The sequence below is a fragment of the Simochromis diagramma genome, unplaced genomic scaffold (assembly GCF_900408965.1).
Source record: "Simochromis diagramma unplaced genomic scaffold, fSimDia1.1 OVJJ01000483.1, whole genome shotgun sequence".
Classification (NCBI taxonomy): domain Eukaryota; kingdom Metazoa; phylum Chordata; class Actinopteri; order Cichliformes; family Cichlidae; genus Simochromis; species Simochromis diagramma.
Window position 1 is genome coordinate 5508581 of NW_024386835.1, and position 24788 is coordinate 5533368.

The 24788-nt window shown below is 38.4% G+C and overlaps 1 protein-coding gene across 2 annotated transcripts in view; it reads right to left on the minus strand.

Annotated features, from left to right (window-relative positions):
• LOC120731772 (vitamin D3 receptor B) overlaps positions 1-24788 on the minus strand; it is a 32088-nt gene extending 7300 nt beyond the window's left edge. For both annotated transcript variants that reach the window (XR_005695412.1, XM_040028995.1), the window contains exons 1-8: positions 24300-24788; positions 23935-24008; positions 8327-8474; positions 5915-6045; positions 4244-4440; positions 3920-4019; positions 3068-3248; positions 181-332 (exon numbers count right to left, since the gene is read on the minus strand). Coding sequence is in view for 1 of the 2 variants with exons in the window: in XM_040028995.1 (XP_039884929.1) it covers positions 181-332; positions 3068-3248; positions 3920-4019; positions 4244-4440; positions 5915-6045; positions 8327-8472 (907 nt within the window). In the remaining variant the exon portion in view is untranslated. The remainder of the gene's footprint in view (positions 1-180; positions 333-3067; positions 3249-3919; positions 4020-4243; positions 4441-5914; positions 6046-8326; positions 8475-23934; positions 24009-24299) is intronic.

Here is a 24788-nt window from a genome sequence, read left to right on the forward strand (position 1 = left end):
AGACTAATAAGAAACAGCAAAGCTCAATTTTGCATGCAAATGAGAAGACACACAATTATATATAACAAAGAAAACCCCAACTAAAATTCATAAAACACCAGTAGGCAGATCTCAACACTGTCTTTCTTTTGTCCTTACAGCAGTAAACATGGCAGCATTTAGACTGATGTTTGGACTGACCTTTGGTGACGTCACTGATCTGATATTTAAAGTCAGGTCCACCACAGCTCCAGGACATGTCTTCCAGGTTGAAGCTTTGATTTGAACGCAGCATGATCACCTCAATGGCACTGGACTTGAGCAGAGCAATCTGGTCCTCTGCAGTCAGCTCTCTACAGGGAAACAAATCATCCATTACGTTTGGATGCTTATTTAAAAGATTAAAAGTAATAATCCTAAAAATGGCAACAGATGACTTGAAGATCCAGTACTGCTGTTGCACCAGATCACCTTACTGTTTAAATCACTCAACTGTATTATGTTAATTAAGAGGCAGGTTTTACTTAGCAATTTAGTAGAAATATGCAAATTAAAGGTTTATTTACAGTTTCTATCACTCTCCTTCTTCACCTTCTTTGCCTGCTTTGACAACAGGGCTTATTTTTTGGTGTTTTTGCCTTTAATATAAAACAACAGTGGGAGTGAGAAACAGAGGAATGACAACTTCCAGGAAATACGGGCCCTGACTCGTTTCAGCCTTGACCCCACGAAACACTGTGGATTTGTCAACGTAAACACAAGGAGAGAGTTTCATGTGTGGAAGGTGGGACCCTGGTCAGCCATTCTAAATTTGTCTTTGTAGACATGTAATTTATTCTATGTGTTTAGAAAGAAAAAAATAAAATAAGATAAATCAGTTTTTCCTGGGGGTGCCCAACATAACCTGGTATGAAAGGAGATCCAGGATTTAATACTAAGGATGGTATAATCAATAAGTTATTTATCTATTCTGCACTAGGGACTGAAGAAATCATGAAAATACATTTGCTATTTACAGGACTGCAGAAGGGGGCAGCATCCATAGGTAACATATATAGTATATAGGTAGGTAAGTTGGCAAATTTAGCAGTTTTATTAGCTCAGACTTTTACTAATTTAAAAAAAGTGAAGTGAAATTTGCCTTTTAAATTTTGGTTTCCTTTTTGTTGCACATTCTTGAAAATTTTTGGCACCCATGTGTGAACTTCAGTAATCAGTAAAGCACCTTTCAAGGTTCAAATGGCTGCCCCATTAAAGACAGATTGCCATTTTGCTGTTCCATCCCTCTCCAAATATTTTTTTGTATAGTTTTGAAGTAGTACCCTTGTAGAAGGCAACTAGTTCAATCTGTGTCAATGGAGTAAGACATGATGCAAAACTTAGTGATATGCGTCTTTATTAAAAGGTCCCTCTGATCCTGTACAGATTACTGTAGAAACCACCAACCCCCCCCCCCCCCCCCAAAACTATCACAATCTGTTAACTTTGTGTGCATCTCACAAATCATCTGTTTTGGTCATGTTAATTATTTTATAAATAAATAACTATTCATTAACTCTATGCTGATATCATGACTGAAAATCCGTAGTTATGGAAACATGAAAATAATTGTTTTAAAATGTACATAAAAATGAAGATTGCTCATAGATCTGACTCTATAATGACTCCCTTACTGATTCCTGATCATAATAGCACACCTACACAGGTTTTCAGGTTCAACAACCGTTTTACTATCTTAGTCCAAACAAGTAGAAAAGAGTAGAAAAGAAAATATGCCTGCCTGCATGTGACTCAGCTGTGTAAAAGCTCCGCTGCTATGTGTTTGACATTACTGTTTTGCAATGAGAACTGCCAGAAAAAAAACATGCCAGCATAGATAAAAGAAACTGATAAGCTTGGATATAGGCTTGTCCTCGATACTGTGCTTGCTACTCCTCAAAGAGGTTTCACTCATAGTCATAAGAAAATCATTTCCACTGTAATAAAATTCTTTTAAAATTGTTTTTGTGAAACTGGATTTCGTTTACTCAAGTAAGCAGACAGAGTACAGTACGCGATCTGTGTAATCTATGGCCTTTGGCCCAAAGCCATCACTATGCCACAACAACAAATCAGGCAGAAAAAAAACAAGTACAAAGTCCTCAACACCAATTTAGGTAAAGTGTCACTGAGACAAGCAAATAAAGAATACATAAAGAGAGATCGCAAAAGCACATTTAAGCAATCAGAATCAGAATATATATTAATCCCTAAGGAATTTATGTGGGTTACAGTTCCTCGAAGACAGTAACAGACTAAACTATTTAAATAATACAATATGTTACTGAGTTTACAAATTTAAGAAATAGCATTAATACATACAAATGGCTCAAATAAAGGATTAGATTTTTCTAGAGCTGCATATGCTTTACTATTCTAATGAGAGCCACACACACGGACGCACACCTAAGATAAGATAGATAACTCTTTATTGTCATTGCACAGTCATACATAGTACAGTAGTACAATGAAATTGGAAAACTGTCCTACGTCGGCACTACATATAACACAACACGACACGATATGACACATCACAACGCAACAAACAACACAACACAGTATATTAACTTAGTATAAAAAAGAAGAATAAGTGTATGTGTATTGCACACTGTTATTATTGCACATTAATTATTATTGCACCTTGTTATAAATATAAATATTATTATTGTTATTGTTTGGTATGTTTGATATGTGACGAAACTGCTTCACATACAGTTTAGAGTGTGAAGGATACCAAACTGCTCAAAAAAAATCAAGAACATTTTTAAATCTCATTTCTTCCTGTCAGTGACTTTACTGTCTGCCATGAGACACACAGATGAATAAATGAAAAAAAAAATCAGCAACCTAAAAACAAAATTGGTCAGATGTCAATTATTGTAATGTTATTTAGTAATTATTCTAATTTAATTAGCCTTTCTTGACATTTTAACATCGTTTTATAATTACTAAGAACATTTTTTGGCTGCACTAAAGGCCTTGGAGTCAGGTTAATCAGAAAACACTCTTGATTCTTTTGACTGACATCAGTCAGAGTGCACGCATGTACCTGAAACCGGGAATCATCTTGGCAAAGCCGATGACCTTCTGAATACTATAGGAGACCAGGTCAGCCAGGTGGGGCAGCATAGAAAAGCTGGAGCCTTCTTCTTCACTGGAGTCAGGACTGCTGCCCTGATCCTGGTACATCATCAGCAGGTTGTTGAAAGTCATTTTGGTGTCAACTGACTCTGCAGTGATCATAACACAGAGAGCAGAGAGAGGGGGGGGAAAAAGAAAGAGATCAAACATGAAGCAAGAAGATTAAAGTGGTCACATGACGGCATGCAACAATTTCACACCATTTCAGTGTGAATATGCACTCAGAGATAAAGCAGTTGTGAAAACAGAGAGGGCTTGTTGGTGAAGCTTTACGACTTTAAGCTAAGAGGAAGTGCGCTGAATATCCTCTGAGTGCAACTCTGAGAACATAGGAAGCTTCGGAGCTTGCTGTGGTTGTTTTGAGCTATCCGTCTCTGCTGTGTGCCGGTGCTAAGGCACATGACCCTTGCTGTGCTCACACCATTACTGACATATGCAGTAATGAACTGAGAAGCCAGGTGTCTGAGGAGTGCAGGTAATTCACACGATTTCCACTGAATTCCCAGTAAAGCAGATTATATAAGTTAACGTGAAAATAACTGAACTGGAAAATGAAATCCTTTTCCAAGTCAGGTGTTCCCTCTTTGTAATTTTCCCAAAACATGTCTACCAGAAAGAGGGGAAAAAAGGGTGTTTTCTGACTGCAAGCCATTAGTAATTTCTGCTTTAATATCTTATAATTGTAGCCTTTTTCTCGTTTTTGGAAAGACACTTCTTTCACTTGATTGCCAGCGAAGTCTTCACAGAATGTGAATTTTACCTGGAGAGTGACTGAAAGAATCAGAGGAGGCATCAGACAGGGAGTGGAGAGAGGCAGCTCTGCTAGCGCTTCGTGTCACTGGGCCCTCGCGCACAGGGGGCTAGACAGGAGAAAAGGGCACATATAAAGGTTTCACGCAGTAAAAATTAAAAAATAGACAAGCATTTGATCTAAAAGTACGCTATTTTTCTGCTGTAAAATAATCCAAACTTTTATGTAAACTGGGTTAGGGTTTCATTAATCAATAATCAATTTAAAACCATTATGGTAAAATAAGGTGAACTATGTTTGACTGGATGATGTTAATTTGATGAAGACACAAACCCTAAATCGGCCGAAGTCAGAATAGGAGTCGTCATATGTTTTATGGTGAGCCTCCACCAGCGTGGCAATGATCTGACTCTGTTCTTCGGTGAGTCTGGGTCGCCGTGCCTCTTTCTCCGCTTCGCGCTGTGCCTCCTCATCCTTCCTCCGCTGAATCAGGTCCTTCTTCCTCTGCACTTCCTCATCTGTCAGAATGACTGGATGGGGAAGATCGAGAGAAAGTGTGAGAATTGTCAGCAAAAGAGAAAAAAAGTGCACAAATAAATTCTTTGCATGACAGTTAAGCTCAAACACATATACAAAGACAACATTAATGCAAAGAAAGAATAGGAAATATCTGGGGTTAAACTGGGAAAAATGAAGAAATGTATAAAAAGTTACAGTAACAGAAGTTCTAAGGTACACCACTTTTAAAGCTTTTCAGTCTGGATTTGTGTGCTACATTGTGTTGACAGCTATGTCAATGTTGTGCTGGGTAAAGGGTGTCTGTTGTTCTCTGGAGGAAGAGAAAGGCCGGGGATGGGTCCATATGGAGACCCCTGCTGCACTGAACAACTGAATGCATTGTCTTTGTTCTGTCCGCTCCTTGTTGTTCAAGCCACTGAATTAGCTCACAGAAACAGAGAGAGAGGCAGAGAGAGAACTGGCTCTCAACAACATGCTGCTGGTTTTGTTTTGTTTTTTCACTTTTAACAGCAACAGCAACGACACTGGCTCCTGTTCACATGCAATAAAGTGAAGTGTTGTTGCCGCTACAAGAAACTTTTTTTTTATTGGAGGAGGGAGTGGGACATTTGGTTGGCAGGGAGAGACTTGGACAATATCCGGATATTAGCAGAAGAGAAGAAAACACATATCTGCTATTTACAGACTATAAAAACAAACAGCAGTGTGTGGAAAGAAGAACCCTGGCTAGACGGTACATTAGGTGTTTAAACTTCACATGGAGTATACTTACTGTACACAATGTGAGGAGGAACTGTTAGTTCAAATGAAATATGTAAACACTAAAGGAGCAAAGACCCAGAGATACTTGACCTCAGACCAAACATTACATAATGGTTACAAGCGGGACAGCAAGCCCCCATGGTAGCAAACACCACATGTGTACATTTTACTGTGAATTCAATAAAAAGAAACAAGAATGCTTTAATGTATCTAACACACAAATCTGTACACAATGTGTACATTTTTCAAAGTAGGAAGTCGGTCTTGGGCGGTCCGGGATTCCAACATTATATCCTGGATTGGTGTGAGGTCCGGCATCCAGGGAACAAAGGCTTGTGACTTCATTTTCAAGCCCATGTGCTATGCAGTTATTTCAAGAAAGAAGAAAAAAACTCATTGTTTTTTTTATAAGAGAAGTTTTATTTATTTATTTATTTATATAATTATTGTAATTTATGCTTTTAATCTTAATTATTTTGTTTCTTTTTGTGGCTTTTATGTTTTCTATGTATCTTTTTTAAATGTTAATAGCTCAACTGGAAAGCATTTTAGGACAACTTTTGTTGTTTTTTTTATTTTATGTGCCATTTAAATAGAAATGATTTGACTTCAATAATTAATAACCTGGTTTATTAGAACTGCAATCTGAACCCAAATTGAATCCACCTACATATGCAGGTTGGGCCAGTAACTGAAGACAAATGGGTGACCTGTCATACTTACACTCTTTCATCATGCCAATGTCCACACACCGTTTGAGGCGGCATGCCTGGCAGTGGCGCCTGTTGTCCTTGGTGATGGTGCAACTGCCGTTAAAGGGACATGTGAAGGTGGCCTTGCGCTTCATACTGCGCCTAAATATATTGTACACATTACACAGTATATTAAAATACAAACATAATGAAGTCTGTTAGCGCACAAAAATAAAAATCAAAGAATTAAATTAATACAACATTTATTTATTTATTTATTTTTAAAGAGAAAGAGAAGAAGAACCTTAAAAGTGTTTGGCTGAATTCAACTGCTAAGGCAATGTGGGAACCTTTTGACAAATTATTTTGAGAGAATTACAAGACATCAAGAAATTCTGTCCTTTTCCCCCCTCTTTTACATAAATAAATAAAAGATACCGAATAATAAAAATGCTGACTAAACAGGTTACCGTCTTTGTGCAATTTAAAAACAGCTGTATTTAAGAAGGTGGAAGGGCAGATTGATTAAATGTAATGACCTGAATAATAACACTAGAAGACAGCAGAATCATCTCCAACAAAAACAAAATGGAAAAGCTTCATAAATAAATTACAGCAGCACAGGTTGTGGTAACTGGATGTTGGGAAAAAACTGACATCTGTCATTTTGCCAGGTTAGAACACTGATGCTGGGTCTACTGAAACAATAAATGATTTACAACACTGTTAAGAACAGCATCGGTGGTCTGTTTCTTTCACAACATAATATTAAACATACATGGCAGAATATACCCATGACCACTACGGGGGTCACAGGTGCCGCTACTCTTTAGTGCAGAGGGGGCACGTGCAATACGATTTCCTGTCAGTCAAGTGAGAATCTGCAAATTCAAAGATCTTTGTTGACTTCTTATCATTTCCCTGAGAGAAAGGTTCCTCGGATTATAATCAAAGGGTGCTGGGAATATCAGTTTTCAGCTTGATAACAGAAGAAGTATTAAGCTTTTAGAATAACATAACAATTAATTAACAACAAACAAACAAACAAACAAAAAAAACATCAAATGGGGAAAAAATGAATGCCTGCCTTGATACATTGATTATTCTTGAGCAATCACCTCAGTCCACATACTTCATATCTGCCTATTAAGACATATTGACTGTGGTGTTTAAGCGTCTCTGCTTTAACTGCAGATAAATAAATAAATAAATAGCTTTTTGGGACATTAACATAGAAAGTAACTGCAGTTAGTATTTCTGTTCATCTTTTTTCTCCAAGGCTTCACAAATCCATACTCTTTCTCGTTATTAGTTATTATCAGCTGTAATGCTACTGTACAGGTCATTTAAGAAAAAAAAATCCTTACAATTTTTATGACCCTGTCGAGAAAATCTAATATAACCTCTGGATGGCAGAGTTGTTGCACTTGACTGCATTAGATTTTATAGGCATGCCTAATAAAATGGCCATTTAGTGTATAAATGAGTGCAAGAAATTTTAGATTTTATATTAAACATTTTATATTTTATTTCTGAATTAAAAGTAAAAGTAAAAGTTCTGTATATACTGTGTCTAGTTACACACTGTCAACGACCTCCTCCACCTGGTAGCCTCATGTGCTTTTTATTACTGACTTCTTAGAAAATCAACAGTTAGCACTATATATAAACTGACTATTGCTTGCTCAACATACTTTATCTAGGCCATCAGACCCAGATAAATATTTTTGACCTTCAAGTCTGAGACTGACTAAAAGTAAGTCAAAGGCAATCTACGGGACAAAAATTTGTCCTGCCAAACGGTGATGCAAGGCACAATGATTTACTCGGTAATGGACATTTATGTATGAAAATGTATACACAGATGTGAGCAAAAACACGTGCTTCGTGAAAGTTCAAACAAGGGCCATCAGCGAGCCGAGGAAGGAGATTATTAAACATCCGTCTTTTTTTTCCCCTCCCCTCCCGTTATATATATCAACACTGCTGAGAGAAACAGGCGGAACTGCACGGACACATCAAACACACACACACACACAAGCCTGGCACAAAATCATGACTTGCTCCAGTTTCGTCTTTGGATAAATTGGAAACTCATGTCTGTATCAATGAGCAAGGAGTAGCCAAGACATTAAATACAGGAATGGGCTCGTTTGTATTCTCGGCCTGCTGCCGAGCATTAGTGTGGACACGAATGCTGTCAGCTGGTGTGTGTGTGTGTGAGAAGCTGTGGGCAGCAACTATACTTTATATCATAATACATATATATCATAATATAAGCATGTGAGTAGCCATTATATATGTAACTTGTGACTGTATGTCAGTGTGTACATGTGTCAGTAACTTATGCAATATTTTCCAATCATTTTGAGCTTTTTTTTTCTGCTGGCCACACAAACATTATGTCTGCACAGGCGAGAATTAAAACCATCAATTTTTGTACCTGAAAAAGCCCTTGCAGCCCTCACAGGTCATGGCGTTGAAGTGGAAGCCAGTGGCTTTGTCGCCACAAACACCACAGATTCGTGGCACATTCCTATCGAACTCATCAGCGGCCACAGTGGACGTACTCACAACCGTGGGCTCCATCACTAAAAAGAGAGATGAAATCAAAGGAGGAAAAGGGGAAACAAAAAGACACAGTAAACAACACTGTAGAAACTGTATGCAACAATTAACACACACACACACACACAAGAAAAAAAAAGAAAAGAAAGAAAAGAAAAATCGACACGCTTGCCCAACAACCAGCTAAGGACCTGGGGTGGTGCAGCTATTCAGGCTGAGGCACCTGATCTGTTGAATTCTCTACCTGGATCTGTAAGATCTGCCCAATGAGTGAATTTCTTCAAAAGTCAGCTAAAGATGTAGCAGTTTAAAGGGACTGTTGAATTTCAGATACAGAATCTGCTTTTACATTTTGTGCACTTTTATTCTTTAATTCTTGCATTGCTTTCAACTTGTAATTTCTGCATGGCTTTAAATTCCATCATTTATGTGCATCCTACATAGATAAACTTTGATTACAGTTTATATTACTTAATAATTTAATTTAATTTTTTACACTGACGCACAACACTACATATTTGAGAACACAGATAATAAAAATAAAGTTCCACTGTCAGATTTTTAATTGTCTCTCAATTATTTGATTGTAAAAAGTGAAACAATTTGTTTTTTTAAATTTAATCTTTGGCCCTTTTTTTAGGACTGCAACACCTCATTCTACTCTCTGCAGGGAAAATTAATTCTATTTTTTTGTCCAAGGGGAAAAAATGAAGACATATGAATTGAATATAAAAAACCAACAAAAAAAACTTGTTAAACTTCAAAATGCTGAATCTCTGTAATTTGAGTCTGAGGAGAAGAAAAAAACTACATGTCACCACAAGGCTAGAACCCTCATGAACAACCGATGACTGTCTTTTTCACAAAGCTTCTTTCTTATTTCTTTTTTTGCTTGCACTCTACAGTTAAAGTGAGATAAAATGAATAAAGTATGTGAAGGAAAGGGAGGGTAAGTAAACCAGTAACCCTCTTCCTTAAAAAAACAAACAAACAAAAAAAACCCTAAAGAAAAGAAAAGAAAAACAGCCACTGACATACCTGAATAATAAAAAAGTTTGACGGAGTTCTTCATCATTCACAGGTAATTAAGAAACAATATTCAGCCCAAAAGTCTCAGCGACTTTTGTTGCTTTTCTGTTAGTTCAACTGTGAATATTAATGGTGTTTTGTTAAATGAAGGTCTAACTCCTGGTCCAATTTCATTAAGGACGTTTAGTCTTCATTACAACAAAAGGTCAAAAGCAGAATAAAACAGAGGGTCTAGTCATTGCCCTTGTTCTTTGCACACATCAAGTGTCTACAGTAGCTTCAACAGAGACCACATGCCTTAACCAGGAATATGTGCTATGGTACAGTAAGACTTGTCAACAAATATTTGTTTAGCCAATTCAGCAGATGGTCACACAAACGTCTGATAAACAACAGACCACAGGCAGACAACAGACAACTTTTCAGACTTTTCAGCCTCGCTTCTGAAACAGTGAGCCCCAGCGAGGTGATATAAAGAAAACTGAGCAATGTTTCGCATCCTACATAAGAAAAATAGTTATACCTAGACTAAAATGGAGTAGTTTTGTGTGAAAGCTGGAGAGTATTTACCATCACACAATACTGGCTGTGAAAAAGCTTCTACGAATACTGTGGCGACCCTGTTTTGTTATTCCAACTAGTCTATAGTGACAGACTAGGCAGGGTGTGCCTAAACTCTTGTTGTTCTCTGTCGTCTCAGTGCATAGCTTGTGTTTCTTTTCCCACCTCCCCTTTCTCACATCCCTTTCTTTCTGAGTGCAAAGTACACAAGTTGTCTCAAAGGTCCTTCAGAGACTGTTGGCCTATAAAGCTGCGCTAATCATCAATCATATGACCAAACATTAACAAAATTCATGTCTATGTGACAGTGCCCCCAGGTTATTTATTACATAGCTATGCTTGATATCCAGATGATGAAAATATAAATGAACATAGGTTTTACATTTCAAGCACTGGGGCTCCATGTATCCAAAATAATGAGCATTACCCTTGCTGGCCAGGATTCCGGATTTTGTTTGCAAACACCAGAATGACCCAAAACACATTTGAAGAGGCTGTTTCCAAAGCAAACCAAACAAACCCACAGATGCGTATACCACCTGGGTTAACCTTATGTTGTTGCAATCTTTGCCCCTAAAATTCTCATAGGTATGTGTTATAAAAGTTATATCCTCTGGTAGTTTTGCAGTGCCAGTAGATGGAAGGACTAACTCCTAAACAAAGAAATCACATCCAGGCAATGCAATGTCCCTGGGGGGGGGTCTCGTGGTGCTGATCTTTCTCACATACAGTCATAAAAAAAAAAGAAAAGCCTTTAGAAGTCCTGCTGGTATTTGGAAACGTGATACATTATCAAAAACCAAGAATACTCCATGATTCAGCAGAAAAAAGCAATGCTATGGCTGATTAAAATTTATAATAATCCTTTTCACGGGTCTAGTATAAGAACCACAAAGCTGCGAGTGCTGTCATGTAATATTACGCAATTATGACCGGTATAAATGAGAAAAGACCTTTACAGAAAAAACGAAAACACACACACACACAAAACATAAAACAAGTTCTACTGAACACAGGAAAACTACTCCCAGTACACATTCACACTCATTACTCACTGTGAACCAAAATGCCCATTTGCTTCACTATATCATCAAATGATCACTGAAGTCAGCCTTCTGTGATTGCATTCAGGCTTGACAGGCCATTACACTAAATGCACAGTAGAATTGAGAGAGCTCTAAATAATGCATCAGGTTATTAGACCAGATCTGTAGTCATTCCAGTATTGGGCACGCAAAGCCAGGCGGCAAGTTTTGTAGCTTCGGGCTTCTACTGAACGTCTCACTCTTGAATGATATACATATTGTGTGTATGCCGCTTGCCATCAATCAAATCTGTCACTGTGGTAATCATGCAAAATAGTATACTACACTGTGTTACAGTGGTATAAAGTATAACACTGATTTGCTTACAGAGTTGAGGCAAAGAGTAAAAGAAGACATTATGGACATTACAAGATATAACTCTGTACAATGACATTAACCATTTTTTTGTGAAAGGCTGTAAAGTTAACCTTTTGGTTTCCTCAATATTCTTGAGAGCCAGAAATTACAATATTTAAACATCAGAACGAAGTGCTAACTCATTTAGCAAGTTGTACCCACAAACTGAACAGGTGAAATGCACAGGCATACTTCATTCTTCTAGTCCCAAGTAGAAGAATAATACAAAGGCTAGAATGTGCTTGTCCTACATTATATGTATACACAGCAAGACATAAAATGTGGTACCTAAGTCCATTATTAATGCTCCAAAAGGTAGCAATAGCACAAACATGGTTGTGAGGTACAGTTCAGCAACTTTATCTAGAGAAGGGAAGAACGTTGCATGTGTCAGGACTAGGGCTGGGCTATATCATACCGTTCACGGTAATACCGGTGTAATTTTGGGCAACGATAGGAAAATGACATATTGCGACAGAATATGGGTAAAACGCGCATGCGCAGTGCCTTTGTTTACATACGCACATGGCGGCGACGCAGAATGAGAAGAGCGAAAGTGGATCGTTAAATGAAACAGATGAACCAGAATTGGTTTGTAAAAATGCTGCAACTTCAGTGGTGTGGAACTGGTTTAGCTTTCATCCGTCAGATACACAACAAAGCACTATTTTTGGTAGCGCATGCTAGCGGGCCGTCGTGATTACCGTGTTGTTTGGAAAATATGGCACACTTAAAATCAATCCTTTGATTTTCCTGAAAATCGACAGTGCCCCTTATAATCCCGTGTGCCTTATGTATGAATTCTGGTTGTGTTTACTGACCTCGAAACGATTTTATGTGGTACATGGTGCTCGAAAATCTGTCAAATGTTTTAGTGCGACTTTGCTAAGCTACGAACCCGCACCGCTTGATGGATTGTTGGAGCATTACGGCTATATTAGGCAGGCGCCTCGCGGAGTGATACGTACTGTGCTTCAACATAATATTACCGTATTGTGTGCGTATAACCTCTTTTTAAGTTTTGTGGATATTATACATGGTTATGCTGAGGATATGTCGGCCAGTTTCCACTGGAAATGCCTTTTGGTTAAACTGTCAGCAAGGAATTTGCATTTGCACTGTTAAATTTTTATATGACTTTAATGCACATAAAAAAACAACTGCTTGTTTAAGTGAAAATACATTGATGGGGTTTTTTGCACTAATAAAGTTGTGGAGTTGTAAAGTATTTTGTCTAGTGTCAATTATATCGTCAGTTATATCGTTATCGCAAATTTTCAAATGTATATCATGATAAATATTTTTGGTCATATCACACTGCTCTAGTTGGGACACTTATTAGTCAAAACGACCACACTACAGTTGTTATGACGGTGGAAATCAGCCATCTAAAACTGATTCCCTAGCAGCCTGTTATCACACTGTTTTTGTCTTTTTTCATTTTATGATGGTAGTCTACAGAGACTGACTTGATTTTGGAGCAACTCTCAAATGACTACTGGAGAACCTGTGATAGATTTCAAGCCAATAAAATATAACAAAAGAGAAAGTGATTTCAGTTTTCTTAAGTGATTTTTTTTTTCTTGGAGTTATAAACTGCTGATACCGATTTTTGCTGACTCAGATTTTCTTCTTTGCCTCAACGCAAAATATTATTTTCATAATAAAAGGAATGATTGAACTTTAAATTGAACTGTAATTTCTCCCACACGGCAGTAAGTAATAGGATCTTCTCGCTGAAACAACTGAAAATAAAATTGTCTGCTAGGTATTGATAAACGAAAAATGAGTTGATGTGCACCCATCTTTGTTTCCTGACACATTATATCTTACCAAACAGTGAGTGTAACAGATTTATACAAAACAAAACAATCTATGGTAATTTAACTCAAAGGCAGGGTTAAACCAGGCAGCAGCTCAGTGGAGCTGAGAGCTGTGTAGGAGCTCAGCTCCTCCTACTCTATCCCATTATTGCTAAATCGCACACAACTCTTAAAATGCACTTTCAGACACTGCAGATTTCTTTCTTCTTCATTAAGCAGGTCATCCCACAGCTGCAGGATCGATGTGTGGTTTTCTAGATTAGACCGTATAAATTTCTGAATTACTTAAATCTCCTGATATGATCTTATTGTAGCATTATTAGAATAAATGCTTTTCTGAACAGCAAATAAGTGAGCATCTGCACAAGCTGATTCAAGTTTATGAAGGAAAATCATTTGAACCACTGCAAGATGGTTTCAAGTTATTTTCAGCAACAGTCCAAATATCACATTTGCCTCATAATTGAAGAATATAAAGACGCTGCATTAGTTCAAACCGTCATTGGGCTGCAGTAACCCAAAGAAAATGTTGGTGTTAAAGTTGTGTGTAGTTGACAACAACAACAACAAAAAAAAAAATCTCCAGGTTACTTTTTGATGACTTTAATGGGCCCTGGTGCAGAGTATCATCTATGTACTAGCCTTATTAACCTCAATTAAATTATATTAAAGTATATTAAATCATTTTCCCATAACATATTAGAAAAACTATTAATGCTATCAGACCTCATACCCTAAACAACAAATTCCAAAATTACATACCGTATTTTCTGGACTACAAAGCGCACCCAAATATTAGCCACACAAGCTAAAATCAGGGGAAAATCCTGTTTTGTACATACATTAGCCGCACCTGACTAAAAGCCGCAGGTGTTTCAATGTTGACTTATCATATGTAAGAGAATATGCACAAAGCGAATTGTCAGGAAAGAGATGGCTGTTTGGAGACACATCACTTTTATTAATATTTTGAAAAACAATTTATGGGTACATATTTGCATAACTTTTTAGGTATATGTACAAGTAGCGGTAATTACAAGTATGAAACATGTACTGTGCTTCATAAATGAGTAACAAATGTAGTACATAACAATAACCTACAGCACACCAGAAAAATAGATTCAGACTACCTTTTAGGCTCAGGTGCAGTAACACGGCTTTAACAAGAAGAAAAGTCAGTCATTCACCACCATCTTCCTGAGCACTAAAACCACCAAAGTCCTCTTCTCCAGTGTCGGAAACGAACAGGCTCAGGGTGGCTTCGTCATCCACTCTCCGCTTCTCTCCTTCGTTGTCACTTTCAAAACCAAAGAAATCCTCGTTGTCAGTGTCAGAGTTGAACACCCTCAGAAGGGCCGTGGCGGTGTCCTCCTCTCCATCATGCAGCAGTCCAGCCCTTCGAAATCCGTTGGTGATCGTGGATGTTTTCACACTTTTCCACGCTGTCAGAATCCACTGGTGGAGTTGGGCATAACTTGCTTTTCGCAAGTTTATCGCCGCTCATCATCCACGCCTCCCACTGAACGCGTAGCGCTACTTTGAAGTTTGTTTTTCGCGCTACTTCGTACGGCACTACGTTGCCTGGCGGACGGACATGTGACCAACATACCACTCTTGAACCCCGATACTGTGTGTCTGATCACATGCCCTTCCGCCAGGCAACGTAGTGCCGTACAACAGCGGAACAAACAAAACAAATCCTCTTACGAGATCACAAAAATCATGGACAATCCATAGAAAAGCCGCACCTGACTAAAAGCCGCAGGGTTCAAAGCTTGTGCAAAAAGTAGCGGCTTATAGCCCAACAATTACGGTATGTAATATACTGACTTTTTTGTGTAGCTGCTGCTACTGACAAATGCCTGAGTAATCGAATCTGTTCCTACCAAACAGTCATTACACCAAGCATTTCTGATATATTTACACTAAAACTCTCAAGTGTTAAACAGTAAAGTTTAAAAGTTTTTTATCTGACCATTCACCTTGCAGTGTAGGTGATGTAGGTTTTCACAATTACATGCTGCAACAGCGTAGATGGTATTGTTTTCCCCTTCAGAATAAGTCTGTTTGTCATCATGGCAAAATGATCACGTCAAAGTCCATCTTCTGGAGGACAATTTTTTTTTCAAAGCAATACTATCACAGCCTTGAAAGGTGCAGATACACAACTTTACAGGTGTGCAGTTGACAATGGATTCAAGGCCCAGTTTGCACTGCAAAAGAACCAAGTCAGATTTTTCAAATCCTTATATTTTAACTTTGTGTTTTCTAGCATACTTGTTTTTGTTACTAGGTGGGAATATCTTGCAATAGACAAAGGGTTCATAAGAACTAGAATAAACTGAAAGTCAATGTGTTACTTGTTTCACTGTTATTATGCACAGAGCAGAGTGTTGTGCTTTTGGAGACGGGGGCGGTCTAGCAATGCTTTTACCTTTTTTCCATACAAGGTGCATCTAATCAACCATGACATGGCTGCACGAGTTATTCAAAAACATCACCGTGTTGCCTCTGCTGTTATCTTAGCAGGAAGAAGGAAAAAAACTATCCTACTGTATATAAATGATGGACACAGCCAATGAAGCCATTTCAAAAGTGCCAACTGAATAGAGATCTGAGAAAAATTACCCAAATGCTCATTTGATTTATGATACTAATGAGTGTATAGTTATAATCATTTGTTTCAAATTTTACTGAACACAAGCTGTTTTTCATTTTATAAATTATGGTCCTATTTAGCCTGAAAAAAGACAAAAAAAATGTAACAAACAACAACAAAAAACCCCAACATCATCCCCTTGCTTGTGATGTCTGGTTTCAAAACACAAGGCAAGAGCCACAGTGCTCAGCCTTAGGCTTCAACATTAGAGTCCACAAACCAGTGGGTGATGTCATGCTGGCTACATCCTCCATCACAGTTTACCATCTTAAAGAAGCCATTTTTATTCTTTTTTTGATCTGGTGCAGTTGATGTTCATCCTTTTCTTTTAATTTCCAGGGCAGAAAAGAAGGAGAAATGTTAAGGGGGAAAAAAATAGATTAATTTTATCTTAATTTTAAGGGTGCTTTTATCCTCCTACAAGTTTACTTACAATTCGCTCCCTTTTAAAGAACAGGCTAAGCAATTGTGCATAGAATAAGCACAAGACAACATAATTTCATGTTATGATTTGCATCAGGACTGCCATCTTGGCAAATCAAATGAAGCAGGGCTTGAGAAAGAGGGAGTTACTATGAATTTGAAATGTATTGTATATTTGTGGCAAAAGCTCTAAATATAAAAAGAACATGAGGAGGTAAAACAAGGACAGTCAGTAAATGACACAGAAGGCTGTACATATTCTGTGCGAAATTATGTGGTACTGATGGCAATTAAGGTCACCCATCTCAGCCGTATGACTAGTACAAACAGGGATAAGTTTACTTCAGCTAAAAGAAAAAGAAAACTATAGTCTGACATGCTCATCTAGACACCTCCACTGGTTTATTTAAAATACTTTGAATCTCTTATGCTGCCTGGGTTGTTTATTGAATGTGGTCTGTCTCCAAAGCAATAGTTGCAGTGTACATGCACAAATTCATAGCTTTGCCCTTTGCTAAACCACTACTTAGTCATAAGTACAAAAATATGGGTTTAACAGTGTAACATCAAACGGTTTTGTTGTTGCACAATTTCCGCTGGATTCCATAATCTTCGTTTAATCTTGGTGTTGGGAACATCACAGGATACAAATCTTTTCCCTTTCTTTATGTTTCAGTTACACCTAACTACAAGGATCATTTAGATGAGTTCCCATCTATTTCCCTGTGAATGGCTGTTTGCACTCATAAAGAGGAAATGCCATCCCACAGAAGCGAGCAGTGAGTTTCGTAGGACAAGAAGGATGCAGACGAGAAGCAGGCCAGAGAGTGAAAGGAGATGTGGGGGTATTGGAGCAATAAGAGATAAAGACATATACAGCAAGTAGAGGAGGGGTGACCTCTTTGTCAATGTGACTCTGTGTCTCACAATGGCCCACTGTACCCTGCTTGCTGTTTTGGAAATGAGGAAGAAATAAATACTATGAGGAACGGGCACACAGCACTGTCCCAAAGACGGCGATCAACGCAAACAGCCTGTTTTTGTCATTTAAAAGGCTGACTAAAAATACACACAGTCATAAGCCACTTCAACTACTGGCTAAATATAAATACATGTCTCATCTTTGACAGGCCCTCATCTTGAGAAGGATCAGGGGGGAAAAAGCAATTTGCTATTCGTGTTGGAATCACATTTAGAGTATGATTTATTTCTGCTGGTCCTGCTTCACTCTCATTTTAAAAATCAAGGAGCTCATTTGGCTAGTATCTGTTGTTGTATGCATACACACACCGATGACTAAGTTTCTCTACTGATCGGTTAGGGATAACTAGGGCAACTATTAACTGGTATATCTGACTATATGTTGCTTCATCATTAAACCTCCTAGAAATTCATAAAAATATATATCCCAAGGGCCTCACGTCTTTGCTAACAATCCAACAGCCAATAATATTCAAAATATGAAAAACAAAAACTTTTAATCAATTCCTTAATACAGAGATAGAAACCGAGAAACAAATTGATTATAAAGCGTATAAGCAGCTTCTTTTGCACTTTGCACCGTTGGCACTGTTCTCTCCACAATTGAATAACTCTCATTTTAGAAATAATTGCTTGAAATGAAATGAAATTACAAAAAAAGGCAAAAGCAAAATGTACTGAAAGACTGGAGCTCGGAGGTCAGACATACAGTGGCAGTAGAGGATGAGCAAGAGAAGAGGGCCGCAGTAATTATGCGCAGTACCACAAACTGACTCTAGCATGTCATTTTAACTGGGTGGTGAAAGCTGCAAAATAAAGACATTACCCCAATTTTGGATGAGAGGCTAGGGAGGTTCCCCGTCTTTTAACCCAAAAGACCAGCTGAGGGAGAACAAGTGCTACTTAACATGCAGTGGAGCAATGACTCATCTTTTCCTCCTCTGATTTATTCACGTTATGGCTGAAATGACACGCATGTTTCTCATAATCCAGAGTAGGGCTGTGCGATATGACCAAAATCTCATATCCCAATATAAAACATCTATCGTCCGATAACGATATAAATCACAAAAATTTTTATCTTTTCTGTAAATTCTGTGAATCTCGGGTAGGTGAAGTGTTTCCAGCTGGGCGTCTTGTACCTGGAGTCGAGTGTTTTAACCGATGCATGAAACTACACATTTTTAGACATAGGTTGTAACGGCCGCCGTTTTCTTTGTGAGTATTTATTACACGGCGTGCTGCGGGGAAAAGCCTGTTCTAACGTTTGAGTCTAAGGTTTATTTTTTTAGCACCTGACGGCTCTTTTTTTGCTTCTCATCCGTCAATACTCTGCATACTTTTTCACGTGATTCCGTTTATTTTGAAATTTCTCAACAGGATCTTGAGCTTTATTGTGAAAGGTTTATGTGGAAAATAAACAAGCGGACATGCAATGGTTTTACCGTCGTTGTTGCTAACGACAACCCATAAAAACAGGCGCTTGCCTGTCTGTAGTGTGGTTATATTAAATATAAGAGAAAGAGAGAACTTTAAGAAATTAATATAGCCACTACAGTGACCATCAAAACGATGAAAAAATATTGTCGTAAACAGTTTATTTTGCGACACCACGAAACAAACGATAGCGTAAAATGAAACGATAGATGTTTTTATATCGTCATCCGATATATATCGTTATATCGAACAGCCCTAATCCAGAGACTGATGCTATAACTGGTCCCAGGTTAGATCAGCATTGTCTGCAAAATGCTTAATGCTTCGCAATTGAGCAGCTCATCAATTCTTAAGATAAATGGTCTAGAACTATGAGTGGTCTGGTCTGAATTAGCATCAATGTGCCCGAAAAAAATAAAATAAATTAATTTTAAAAAATTAATCACATCTTGCAATAAAACAGAGTATCCTTATTTGCCTTAACACATGAAAAATAATTTAATTAAATGTTAATTAATGAACACCTGGCAGGATTTTAACTCTGAGGACTTGGAGGAATATCCCACCAAAGTCTGCATAATTTCTTCAGAAAATGGCAACAACCACATCACATTTATTAGTGCAAAGTGTTTGCATCACACACATCCTTGTGTCCCAAATGACCACCTCTATAACTGCACCTTCTAACAGGTTGACATTTGATGTCAATCAATGCAAAAATGATGTCTTGAATACAGATGGTGTTAATCTGAGGAACACAGAGAGCAGACATCTTAAGAGCTAGTATATGACATGCAGTAACACAATAAACATGAAGGATTATTAATATAGTAATGCACCACTTTGTGTACCCCTGTGTGATTCTAGGTATCTGTAACTGTGTATTTCTGCTACACTTACTGGATCTACAGGGAGTGTGAGCTGCTGTGAAATATTCATACAGGGATAAGTGCCAATGTGGACCATGGCAAGAGTCCAAAATCACTCATAAGATAACTTTTTTCCCTCTGTTCTTCTTGCCATTGAATTTCCAGCTGCATCACAAGTATGTGATTACCAAACAGGAAAGTGGTCATTGGTTTTCATTGTCAGGTGCCCTTGTTACTTACAGAAGAAAAATAAATAACACTTCAGCTGCGAAAAAGATTTGGAACACAGCCCAGATGTTAGATTAACTTTCATCTCAGTCAATATCAAGTGATTATAAAACACACCCTCAACCCATGCCCACCATCTAACAAACCTAATTAAGTGGTGCCATTAGAGCCTGGATGCTGAAATGAACCGTGATCGAGGACAGGGCAGGATATAACAAAGCGAGTAACAGGGAGGACCCAGACAGCGTTTTCAAGAAGGGATCATTTTAAGTGCACCCAGATATACAGAAGAGAGAGGGGAAAGCGGGAAATAAAAATCTCTGGCATCACGTCCCAAGAATGTCAGCAATGAACTTACAGACCACATCCCAACACATAAGAGTCAGAGTCAGAATCACATCCAGACCTATAACAGTACTGGAAGAAAGAGAGAGATTGCTATGGAGCGTGTGAGGGTGTAAACTAGAGGAGGACCTGCACCACAGTCCAATGTGCATGCTCCATCTACATCACATGACGCAATCCCACAAATGAATCTGAAATTGTTCTCTTCTGCCAAAAGTTTTTCTTAAAGGGAAAAAAAACAGACAGTTAAAGAGAAACCGATGAAGGGGGGTGGGGGTGGGGGGTGGGGTTGGGGGACAAAGATGAGTTTTTGAGGGAGTTGGAGAGAAAAGGGAGAAAATATAGGTGATGGGTTTTACTGCATACTTCAGGCTGGGTCACTACGAGTACTTAACACATCAAACAAACTGGATCTGGAATGACCCTGGCTACAGAGGACTGTTCTACAATGGAAATACACAGCCTTGTGACTCATGCTTAGAAAGGTATATAGAGTAAAGCCAACAATACCATTTGGGGGGGGGGGGACGACGACACACGATGAAAAAAGGAAACTGAAGGAACAAGGAAGGTGGGTCTGAAAATAACACAATCTGAGATTAGTGAGGGGGAAATGTTCAATTGAGATATGTATGTATGTATGTATGTGTGTATATATATATATATATATATATATATATATATATATATATATATATATATATATATACATACATACATACACACACACACACACACACACACACACATACATACATATATATATATATATATATTTTAAAAACTTTTAAGTTAGGAAAAATAATGAATAAATAAATGCAGGAAACTGTGTAGAGAAAACAATAGAACCCCCCCCCAAAAAAATAAAAAAAAAACAAAACAAAAAAAAAAAACAGACAACGTAGACCTAACAACAACAACAAAGCAGACAACCAGAGTCTGTAATGCAGCTAAACAACCGGCTGAGCAGACTAGTCCAGTCCTGTCTCTTCACTTTGCCTCTCTCTCATTCTTCCTCCTGCAGCCTCCATGGGACTATCTCATGCTCTTTTCCTACAATCGCAGGGAGCATGTTACAGCTGCAGTAATAGCACATGACAAGGTGACCTGTGCCCCACACAGGATGGGCTAAACTGGGGTTGGAAAGGGTGGGGGGTCCCATGTCCCGTGTCCAGCCCTATGGTCTCTGTAACCCCCTCCCCACCTCACGCTCCCCCAACACCCAGGCCCCTCTGCTGGCCAGCAACGAGAGAGAGAGAGAGAGAGAGAGAGAGAGAGAGAGAGAGCGCAAGAGAGCTGCAGTGACGGCAGGCTGCCCCCCTTATGCTGGGCCCCTTGCTGGACTCTGGAGGAGAAAGAGACGAGGCAAGGAGAGGCCCACTCAAACACACACCAAAAGTCTTGTTTATGTCTATGTTGAATTTGACAGAAAAATGCACATTCTCTAGCACACGGAGTCACACACGCAGAAAATCCAACTGGACAGAACCGGACACACTACAGACATGTGGGTGAGGTGGATGCAAAAACACTTAGCCGACATGTCAGGTTATATAACCACCATAAAATGCTCTCTCTCATTCAGGAAATAGTCCTATTAAAAGACATAAACTTAAAGAATTCACTGTTTGTATTTCTATAAAGAAGTCAGATTTTGAAAGGTGAAGAAATGTACAATGCCATTAAAATTTTGTACTTTACCTATTTATATACTAAAATAAACAGGGAAAAAAACAAACAAACAAACAAACCACTACACGCAAACTGCCCCAGTTAAAAACAATGACACGGTTTGCTTTCCAGGAAGAATTCATTTCAGCATGATGCGCTCCATATACATCATGTTACCTGTGTGATGCTTCTGGCCTAGAAAGCATCAACCACAAGATGTAAAAGAGGACCCAAAGACATTAGTGGGAACTTAACACTTCATTAATCTTACAGGCAACAGAACATAAGTGTCAGAAAGCGTGCATGGGCAGAGGTACGTATAAGTGGGTCTTTAAAGCCAAGCACAGCAGCTTCTCTCTTTCTATAGGGTCACATGTAAGAGGAAGCAACCAATTACCCTAGTCCTGAAATAGAGGAGGGGGCTGGGGTATTTCAGTGTGTAGGAGACCTAATGGGTTGTGCTATCACCACAGCATACCCCTCCATAAACAACCTGCTACCTGTTACTGTAAATAATGACACAAACCAGGCCCTTTTCGTAGCTTCCCACGAACCGTCTGTGCTCAGTCCTACAACAAAAATGATTTACGTCACCGAGCCTAGTTTGTCTTGATTTAGGTTGAGTTCAGGCCCTGACCCAAATAATACCGGTTCTTGAGTAAATTTCCAAGTTGTTTGAATTCAGAACATCATTAATAACATGTTAGTTAAGACACTGGAAAGAGACAGACCATTTATTTCACAATGTGAGTTGTGTACGCTGATACATTAACAGGCTGCTTTATTAGAGACTCAATAGAAATCCAGTCTAATCCAAAAACACTAATTTTACAACCTTCTGAGTTTCTGTTGATATCAAAAGGCGGACAGTTTCTATTTTAGGTTTACTATTGAAGTCATACATTTTGTGGAAATAAAATCCACTCTGATTTCGATAATTATTTTATTAGTCCTTTATTTATCCAGGTTAAAATTTCACTGAGATTAAAAACTCCTTTCCAAGAGAGACCTGGCATCATAATAAACATAATAAAGTAGGATCATCACCTTAGACAAAATTTACAAAAACTGAAACTTTGTAAATGTCTAAGAGCTGGTGTATTGGCCTGGAATAGAATTTACAGCTATATGTAATAAAGTGAACAAGTGTGTATCTCCCATTTTTTCATCAAAAATGGATAAATGTGAGCCCACTGGGAAAAGAAGCAGTATATATATACCCCTTGCTATTAGTTTTACCTGGACCCATAAGTTAGTTAAATGAAGAACAGTGGTAGGCAACCTGTGAGCAGCAGGTTGTTAAAATTTCAGACTTGAAAGAGACAGGAGGCTTGTGTTAATTAATGGTGTCATTATTCTTAAATGGCTCCATTCCCCATTACTATTAATGTGAGTGCTTAAGGTGTAGTAGTATAAATAATTCCAGCCAAGCAGAAAGCAGTATGTGTTGTGTTGTGTTACAGTGAAAGGGATTCTGCTCCCATGCTCACATAACAGTAGTAGCACAGGAACATTATCGCTGTAAGCTATGTGACAGGAAAGCTGAATTGTACACCAAGTACATCAAGTCACTGCAGCTTCTCAGTATCTTATCATGTTCTTATTGAGCCAATAAAATGTCAGCTGATATCAGTTTGTTATTAAAGGTGAATAAGCAAGCAGCAATTTAATATTAATATTTTCACTCTGTAAAAGTTTTTATGGGGACATATAACAATAAATTTTAAGTAACCCTGATATTCACTTTTGCATATAAACACACCTTAGTTTTGGGACTGTGACTGATTTAGGTAACTTTCCAAAATTTAAAAACTACTGACGCTTTCACTGAAAATTAATTTAACTTGTCATGGGGTAATTAACTTATAATCACTCGGGTCCATGTTTTAAAAAACATCTAGACACTATGGGAAATTTTGCGTATGAACAAAGTTGCATAATTTCTTAGTGTACCAATATACTATTGCACATTGCAAAGTATGATTTAAAAAACAAAAGAGAAAGAAAAGTCTCACCTGACGCTTTAGCATGTCCTTGCACAACAGGTAAGACGTGAAACCCTTCTTCAATTTATCCCAAGTTCTTAATCCTGTTTAACAGAAAAGCAAAAAAAAAAGTGCAAGACGCAAGTCACTGAGTGGGCCTTTTCCAACAGTACCTGACCTGCAGTTACTCTTGTTTATGTAACGCTGAACTATTTTCAACAGCAACGTACATACTCAGGGGTAATCATATAGCGTTGAGTGCGGGAACAAACATCGTGATAGAGCCACAGAGTGAAACTGCGCTAAATCAGTTTCTTCTAAAGTCTCGAGCGACTGAAATCACAACAACTCAACTCTCGACCTTAACATTCCTCCTGTGTGTGCGAGTTTCATACCTCAGCTCAACTTTTCCCCATCAAGACCGAGTTGTTTTTAATCCTCTTTAGTTGTCGTTCGTCGTAGTCGTCGTCTTCATGCTCTTGCAAAGTATGTCCCCTCCATGTTGACGAGAGGCAGGTTAGCTTAGAAAGAGAAGACGAGCGCGCGGCACTAAACTCAGAAACGTGTGGAGACTTCGGGGAGAAAACGTTAAAGTCGTACGCCCTTCCAGACGTTGGCTCTCACAGCAGCCGCGGTAGTAGCTAACGTTAGCGTGGCTAGCTTGGCTGCTTTAACCCTAAAACGCGGCACCAAGTTCAGCCAGCCCATTAACCGTTCTGCAGCCGAGCGCAACGAACGAGCCGCGGGGGAAACGGTTAACACGCAACTGGGTATCACTCAACAGGCAAATGCACGTGCCAAAATGATAATAACGCAATAACAGCGACGATACTCCGACGAGATTTAGGCTATCCCTCCTTCTTCAGGACCCAAATAGATGGCCA